The 9,262-nt window shown below is 39.5% G+C and overlaps 1 protein-coding gene across 3 annotated transcripts in view; it reads right to left on the bottom strand.

The window, feature by feature from the left end:
• The window catches only part of NUP214 (nucleoporin 214kDa), a 113,239-nt gene that overhangs the window by 41,999 nt on the left and 61,978 nt on the right, over positions 1-9,262 (bottom strand). For all 3 annotated transcript variants that reach the window (XM_011931190.1, XM_011931188.1, XM_011931189.1), the window contains exons 25-27: positions 6,012-6,087; positions 3,921-3,999; positions 718-802 (exon numbers count right to left, since the gene is read on the bottom strand). In XM_011931190.1, the coding sequence (XP_011786580.1) occupies positions 718-802; positions 3,921-3,999; positions 6,012-6,087 (240 nt within the window). The remainder of the gene's footprint in view (positions 1-717; positions 803-3,920; positions 4,000-6,011; positions 6,088-9,262) is intronic.

Raw genomic sequence — 9,262 nt, forward strand, 5'->3', positions numbered from 1 at the left:
TTCACCGTGTTAGCCAGGATGGTCTCCATCTGCTGACCTTGTGATCCTCCTGCCTCTGCCTCCCAAACTGCTGGGATTACAGGCGTGAGTCACCGCACTTTTTTTTTTTTTTTTTGGAAGACAGGGTTTCACTCTGCTGTAACCTCAAACTCCTGGGCTCAAGGGATCCTCCCACCTCAGCCTCCCAAGTGGCTGTTACTATAGGAGTGAACCACCGCACTTGGTTAATTTTTCAATTTTTTTGTAGAGATGAGGTCTTGCATTTTGCCCAGGCCAGTCTCCAATTTCTGGCCTCAAGCAATCCCCCCACCTTGGCCTCCCAAAGCACTAGGATTATAGGCATGAGCCACCATGTTTGTCCAGCAAAGCCAATTTGAATGCCACATCTAGCCCCCAAAATGGTGTCAGAATGGAAACATCTCAGTGTGACAAACTACAGAATTTAGCAGACTCACTACCCAAAGAAAATGAGGCTTAGGCTAAAAAACAAAACAGATACACAAATATGTAACAAATATGTATTAACTTGAATTGCAAAGGGAAAACTGATTTACATGAGAACATTAAGCTACTGCCACCATCGTCAGATGTATTACTGCCGTGGTAAGAACTCTGGGTTCATACACATTTAATAAGTATATAAATATATTTACAAGTGTAAGATTTGGGGAAGCTAATTGTTAGTAATCTGCCATAAAACTTAAGTTCATTACTGACCCTGATGAAGAAAATGAGAAAGGCTTGCTGAACTGCCCAGAAGCAGATGGAGTCGAAGTCACAGCTGTTTCTATCTTGGCTGTCCCTGAAATTATGGAAAAAAAAAAAAAATTACAAAAAGACAGAAGCACTGTTCCAGGGTATAATTTCCTGTAGCTCAGCCTGTGTGGTGCTGCTTAGCACCGCATGTGCCTTCTGTGACATGTCAGTGGCCATGGGGAGTGAGCATGTTGCCTCACTTGTGCTCGAGGTCTCTGAAATTGCTCTGTGGCTCTATCAATATTAATTCCAGTCTAAGGTGTGCCATCCTCTCATTTACAGAAAATATATCAAAATAATTCTAGTACAGTTTAAATGTACCGTTTTAAAAGTACATTATTATGTATTTCAATGGTAGGAGAAAATGCTTATAATGTGAGGCTAAGCCCCCTCCCCACAAAAGTAAATACAACTACATATAATGTAGCCTTATAATTATTTGAAATTAATCTATGCTGAAGGACAAAAATCCAAAAGAGAAATGGGTTCATAAGCTAAATATTTGTGAGTAGTGACTTTAAGGCTGTTTACTTCTATATACATTTCTGCATTTTCCATAGATTTTGTTGGTATTTAGCAAATAATCGTGCTCTGTTTTAAAAATTACAGATGTAAGACATGATTGCTATAATATAGAGACATGCAAGAAGGTTAAAAGTGCAATCCATCATCCTATCCGTGTTCAACAATTTCACTCTAACTACTTACTTAGAGTTTGGGGACAATCTTCAGTCTTTTCCCTACTGCTCTACTTTATTTATTTATTTATTTAGAGACAGAGTCTCGCTCTGTTTCCCAGGCTGGAGCGCAGTGGCGCAATCTTGGCTCACTGCAATCTCCGCCTCCCAGGTTCAAGTGATTCTCTTGCCTCAGCCTCCCAAGCAGCTGGAACTATAGGCATGCACCACCACGCCCAGCTAATTTTTGTACTTTTTTTTTTTTTTTTTTTTTAAGTAGAGACGGGGTTTCATCATGTTGGCCAGGCTGGTCTCGAATTCCTGACCTCAGGTGATCTGCCCGCCTTGGCCTCCCAAAGTGCTAGGATTACAGGCATGAGCCACCACGCCCAGCCTTGCTCCACTTTAAAACGGGGAAAGGGGAGAGGAAAATTGTATTTTAAAAGTCCAAATCAAATGAAACTAAACCAAACAACAACAAGAAAAAAAAAAAAAAGCCCTTCTAAAATAAACAAACACAGGGTAGATAGTAGTACAAATATTTTTAAAACTACTGGTATATGATGTAAAGTGTACGGGATGAAAAATCACAATCACAATCTAAATCATCAGAGTACTAGTTAAATTTAATAGGGTGTAACTACACAGTGAGGTTGTGGACAGCTCTTAAAATGAGTAAGGTGTATCTGTATCATACCTGGAGAGACAAAGACATTTATTGTAAGAGGGGTCAGAGAAGGGGAAATAAGTTACAAAATTAATATATATAGGATATGCAGTATATAGTATATCCAGTATATATGTATTGTTTTTTCTTTAAAAAACAATGAAGTAACCTCAAGAGATATACATGAAATCATGATCTCTGGAATACAGAATCTATAGGGCAGCTTTCACACTCTGCATTATATCTCTACACCACAGACATTTTCTGGACATGTGATAGTTTTACAACCAGAAAAACGATGAAGGCATTTCCATTATTAATTAAAAAGAGAACTGCTCTCTAGAGGTTTTAGAAATGATCTTTTTCAAAAAGAAACTTTTTGCAAACTCTTAAATAGCACCTTTCAGGGAAGTTTTGCTACCAAAAGAAAAAAGTTCTTTTCTAAACCTTGATTACCTGGCAAGTGAAAACAGAAGTGAACACCTCATAATGACAGAGAGGACTTCATGATCAGCATTGATGGTGAATCTTGGAAATTTCTTGCAAGTCACACTACTTGCCTAGACATGCATAAAGCAAAGTTCCTTAGGTTTCTTGGATTCTAACTCCAAGAGTGACAAAAATCTCTCCAATGAAGCCCTTGAAAAAAGAGTATATGATCTTTCAAAACTTTTTTGTAAAATATTCAAGTCTTTGACAATTCCACTATAAAATTTTCCTTTTAACATAAAGCTTTAGGCCCCAGTCGAGAAGTGCTAGATACCTCCTTCTGATGTGAGGTGTACACGAAACTAACTGTGGTTCCGTATCAATCCAAATTCTAGAATACAACTCTGGCTTATGCAATAATGGCTTTCTTCTGCAAGGAATAGCTACTAAAGATAAACCCAGTATCCAATCAGAAAGTTTGGGATTACAGAGAAAGTCAGAATGATTGTATGACTGAGATTATGAGAGGCAGACTGCTAATGTATGAAGTTCAATTTCTAACAGAATTTGCTTGAAGGCCCACTTAAGAGCATGACTGAAACAAATGCCAGAATCCATCCAGAGTGTTGTAAAAATTTAGTACTGCAGACAGCACAAGACCCTTGCAGCAGGAAGTAATACATGCCAAATTAGGTAGGCTATAATAAAGAAGCCAATAAAAGGGGACACTGAGGAAGACCCACATTCTGCATCAAGTTGGTTTGGGCAATGATACTTGGGCAAAGTGTCTGGTCAAAACACTCATGGTTACTGTGAAAACCAAATTAAGAATAATTATGCTTGAGTGAGTGTAGGAGAAGTTATGTGAAGCCATAAAATCTCATAATAGGGACTCATTATATACACTGAGATCTTACAAATCTGTTTTACTTTCTCTACCTTACAGGTTTTTGAATTGGCACTGTGGACCAACAGAATTTTTAATTCCTTTGAGTGGAAGAAATAGCGTTTAGCATTCTGATCCATTCTGCTCTCAACTGTGATCATCCAGCAAGGAAGAAAAAGATAACACTATTGCTCCATTTTAGGAAAAGAATTTAAAGGGAGGTTTTTCTCCTATTGCTCTATCATCTTTCAAACTAACCTCAAAATTTCAGAAGTCTACGTAGCCACTGAAGGGCATACTAATTTTCTAGAAATTCTTCATTAGCTGAATGAAGCCTTTCAAATATGATCTCTTGTCTGTAGTCATACTATCCTAAATGCTCCCGATCTCGTCAAATGTGACTCCTGTTTCCTATGGCAGCTGTTTCAGTGATCTAGAACAATAACCCCTATTGTAAAGTGCTTCTTTTACCTTTATTTTCAAGAAAACAAAAATGTAAACTGACCTGAAGCTTTGTCACCAGATGATAACTGACCGGATGCTGGTGCAGGCCCAGATGGCTTAAGGGAATTTATTAGAGACCCCTATAACAGAATACAAGCAAAATGTTTATGTTAAACCACTAACCATCCTTTGTAACAAAGAAATATGCAAAATGTAAACATAAAAATGTAATTTAAAATAAGCAAGCACAAACACTTTTAGTTAAATTACCAAAAAGAAAAAGAAAGGAAACAAAAAAAAAAAGGTCTCAATTTAAGTTAACCATGTGTAAGATCATACTAAAAGGATGAAAACAGGCTGGGCATGGTGGCTCATGCCTGTAATCCCAGCACTTTGGGAAGCCAAGGCGGGCAGATCACAAGGTCAAGAGATCGAGACCATCCTGGCTAACATGGTGAAACCACATCTCTACTAAAAATGCAAAAAATTAGCCAGGCGTGGTGGCGGGCGCCTGTAGTCCCAGCTACTCAGGAGGCTGAGGCAGGAGAATGGCATGAACCCAGGAGGAGGAGCTTGCAGTGAGCCAAGATCATGCCACTGCACTCCAGCCTGGGTGACAGAGTGAGCCTCCGTCTCTAAATAAATAAATAAATAAATAAATAAAGGATGAAAACAGAAATGCTCTGCAAGCTCCAAGAAGGCAGTCACACTGGCCTAGTTCATGGCTATCTTCCCAGTGCCTAGCATAGTGCTTAGCACATCGAAAGCACTTGAATATTAGGCAGACAAATTAACGAAGGAGTAAATGAGGAAAATTGTTCTAGCTCTCAAAGCATGTACAATAAGGTTAAAAGCAAAACTGTTTGACTTATCCATCTCCAGTCAATGTTCCTTCGCTCATCATGATTTATGCCTTATCATGTGTTTTTCCATGGTGAACACAAATACCTCAAGAAAGATCAAATGCTAAATGCTTAAATGCCATTTTAAGTTATGGTAAACTAAGGAACAGAGGCAAGTTTGAGAACTTACAATAGGCAACTCTGATATCCAGTCTCAAATTCTGATCCCTAACACAAACTACTCATCTCAGAGACAGACGTTAAGAGTAGCAGAGAAACCAGAATTTCCTAGGAAGAGTTTCAGCACTAGCCTCACTGACCTTCTAATCATCCCCTATCACTTTTCTCTGGATTGTTTAACTGTTTGCAATATCACCTATTTTTCTCAGGGACAATGTCTATCAGGCAAAAGCTTGAAGCTAGACAAGCTAGACGTAATATCACTAAAAATACGTAAACTCTGACAAACAGGGATTGCAGGAGAAAACCAGATAACCTACACCCCAGACACTGATACTGTGTAGTGAAACAAGCAATGGACAGGAGGAAGTCAGAAGCCTTGGGACCCAGCTCTGGTTCCACCATTTACTAATCATGAGAGTTTGCGTTAGTCACTCAATTCTAAGCTGTGTCACCAGTGAGATATATCTAAACACCTATCCTCCCACTGTACATGGTTGTTGTATGGATTAACTGAGATAATGTGAAAGTAAACTGCAAAGCAAAATACCTCATATAAAAATGTATGGTATTAGAATTATGACCCCAAACTACTAGGTGCAGAATGTTAAATGGCCTATGAAGACAATATCAGGTTCTGACTGACCTATTCTGATTAACAGCCATGTTAAGACTGGCATAAATTGTGGGGAAAGGATTATGGGCCTTTATCAGACTTACGGTTCATTTAAACAAAGTCAAGACTTAAAAACAGTACGGTCTTCACTTACAAAGGCAGACGCAGCATGAATGTTAAAAGTAAAACTCAGGCTGAGTACGGTGGCTCACACCTGTAATCCCAGCACTTTGGGAGGCCGAGGCAGATGGATCACCTGAGGTCAGGAGTTAGAGACTAGCCTGGCCAACGTGGTGAAACCCCGTCTCTACTAAAAATACAAAAATTGGCTGGGCGTGGTGGTGGGTGCCTGTAATCCCAGCTACTCGGGAGGCTGAGCCACGAGAATCACTTAAGCCAGGGAGGCAGAGGTTGTAGTGAGCCAAGATCACACTACCGCACCCAAGCCTGGGCGACAGAGTGAGACTCTGTCTCAGGAAAAAAAAAAAAAAAAAGGTAAAAATCAGTAAGTTACCTGCTTGGTTTGGTTAGCGGCCACTGGGGTCAACACTGGGTGAGGTGTTTTGGCTGCGGAGTAGGGCACTGAAGAACTGAAAAACACACAAAGCATATACTCAGAGAAAGGCATGACTAGGTAAAAATCACATTCATTCTCAAGCCAACCTTCTGTCCAATATACAATACCAGTTTTGGGTAGGATACAGCTGTGTGGGACCCCAATCCAACTGATTTGACATTTTTTTTGAAGAATAAATTTTAAAAATGAACTTTGGGTTTTTAGCATGAAAGTCAAAGTAGTGGCCTTAAAACTTATTTCCTTTCTGCAATTCTAAGAAAAAAATTAGTAACCATTCAGAACCAGATCTTTTCGTTATCCAGAGTATAAGCCCTCCTCCTCCCTGGCCCTTCCCCGTACTGTAGATCACAGGAGGAATTCCTGATTCTCCAACCCAAGCAGGCTCTATGGGAAGCATTCTCACTGCCACCTATGCATCCAATTCGCTGCTACCCCAAAGGTGCTATCCAAAGAGATCTTAGCTTCTCACAGCAGCTATCCCCAGGGCTCACCAGGTCAGCATTCAAGGGATTCAAATGTACCACCGTTCCATTCCCAACCTGTGTCTTTGCTACAGCATGAAAAGTATACCCCTATTCACAGAAAGAGCTCTCATCATCTTTTGTTAACTCTGAAGTAGGTGAATACTGTATGTGAGGAACTGTTATTTCAATAACTAGTGTTCGCATATGGGAAAACTACCTGTTAGTGCAAACATACACAAAAGCTCTTGGCTCCTAGGGGTAATTTTTTCAATCAATTTATCTGTTGTCAGCCCAGCACTACTCTGACTGGTATACACAGCAGTAGTTGCAGGACTTGGTTATTTTTCAGAACGCCCCTAGATTTAGGGAGAATTCGTATTTTCCATCAAAAAATTAACTTAGAAGATAAAAGGCCAGTGCCTTACAGAAGAAAATTACCAAACTTAACAAACCTTACAAACACACTGAGATTCTCCACTGGAATAACACGGGAACCTTCCTAAACAGATCTTGATTTAGAGAGAAGGAAAAAATGAACTTATGTTCAATGAAACAAAACCCTTCTGGCTTCTGCTGAAGCCAGAAGCAACTATAAATATGCATCTCTCTGGAGAAACACATCCCTGTTCCCCTGAGATAGTTTACCAACCAGGCAATATAGGTACAGCGTTCCCCCCTCACCTCTGCTGAATCTATACCAGAGGAAAAGAATGTGTGAGTGAGACTGCTGGGCCCTGAGCAATACCTGGGCAGACACAGGAGACTTGCCTAGAGAAGAGGCTGGAGCTCACAAGGATCACAAGGGAAAGGAAACTGTTGTATGCTTTCTCAAAGACAAACAAATCAGAAATAAAAATAAAAGCAGCAATTTATCCAAATTTTAGAAATTTTTTTATAGCCAAAATTCAGTTGTGACATGATAGTAAATTATGCACAAATAAGACTGAGTGTAATTATTGTTCTATTTACTTGCGATAATGCTATGTATCTCCTGAGTATCCTAAATCCCCAAATACACAAAATTAGGATTCACAGTACCTACACATCATGTGACACCCTGCAGAGAAATGTTGTTCAGTGCAATCAGCCAGTAAACCAACTAACAAATCATATCCAAGACATCTCTAACAAGATCCAAGACAGCAAACAGAAAAAAACAGTATACTCTCAAACAAATATGTTCAACCGTTTGTGCATGATCATGAAACAAAACAATGGCAATCAATAGCCAGAAATGATCAAGGGATAGAAAAGCCAAATTCAGAAGTACCCATATTTTAGATGACTTTATTCTACTTTTTAGCAATATGGAGCTGAAAAATACCAGAAATTCATCTTGATATTCTTTGTTCTACACATGAAAAGCAAAATCAAAGGACTATAAGAAGAAAATGGTGCCGTAACAGAGCCCCAAAGAGACATCTCTTTACTGAGGAGGTCTACAAACAACACTGACATTTCCTGCAACACTAAAGCTCCTGCTTTAGAAATGAGGGACAGAGGCACAGGTCACTAAGAGTTTGGAAACTTGGGTTCTTGGAGAAAAATAAAACACAGAAGAGTCATTTTTTTTCTGATTTTGGCCACATATTACCAGCACTACATGCCAACACAGGCAGACAAATGCACACATGTTCTATGGATGTGTACTCTACATACAATTATAAAGTTGGGTTGTGAAGCATTAAAATATCACCGAGGACCTTTGCTATTGGTCCCTTCAACTTCAATGAACTTGAACAAGGTAAATACTCATCCCATTGTTGTGAAAAGCCTCAACTCCTTGTAACTTATTTCAGGATTTTAAAAAGCATAAAAAACGAGAGACCTGGTTATGTTTTATTTTGGTAAATCTTAATCACTATCACATGTATCTTTTCATATATACTCATGTATGAGAGAGTGGAACTTATCAAGAGTAACTGAAGAAACAAAGAAATCAACAGGAAAAAAGAATGAAAATGATAGAAGATACTGAAAACAAACACTCCATATTCAATTCTTGGGAGTTTTTGACATCTGTCGATGGAAATATAACTGCCAACTATTTTCTCCATTGGTAAATTTAATGTCTTCATAGACACATTCTTTAAAATAGTATCCAAAAGTTTGTTAAAGCAAATTGTATTTCCTGCATGAATGTTTAGATGCTAAATAACTTAAATAATGTAAGACGCAACTGCATTAGAGCTTTGAAAAAACCCACATTAAATATGAAAAAACAGGCCAGGTGCAGTGGCTCATGCCTGCAATTCCAGCAGTTTGGGTGGCCGAGGTGGGTGGATCACTTGAGGTCAGGAGTTCGAGACCAGGCTGGCCAAAAAGGTGAAACTCCGTCTCTACTAAAAATACAGAAAAATTAGCCAGGTGTGGTGGCAGGCACCTGTAGTCCCAGCTACTTGGGAGGCTAAGGCATGAGAATTGCTTGAACCGGGGAGGCAGAGGTTGCAGTGAGCCAAGATTGTGCCACTGCACTCCAGCCTGAGTGATAGAGCGAGACTCCATCTCAAAAAAAAAAAGAAAAAAAAAAAGAGGCTGGGTGCTGTGTCTCACACCTGTAATCCCAGCACTTTGGGAAGCGGAGGTGGGTGGATCATCTGAGGTCAGGAATTCGAAACCAGCCAGGCCAACATGGTTAAACCCCGTCTCTACTAAAAATACAAAAATTAGCCAGGCGTGGTGGTGCACACCTGTAATCCCAGCTACTCAGGAGGCTGAGGCAGG

Source organism: Colobus angolensis, unplaced genomic scaffold (assembly GCF_000951035.1).
Source record: "Colobus angolensis palliatus isolate OR3802 unplaced genomic scaffold, Cang.pa_1.0 Scaffold9, whole genome shotgun sequence".
Taxonomy (NCBI): Eukaryota; Metazoa; Chordata; class Mammalia; order Primates; family Cercopithecidae; genus Colobus; species Colobus angolensis.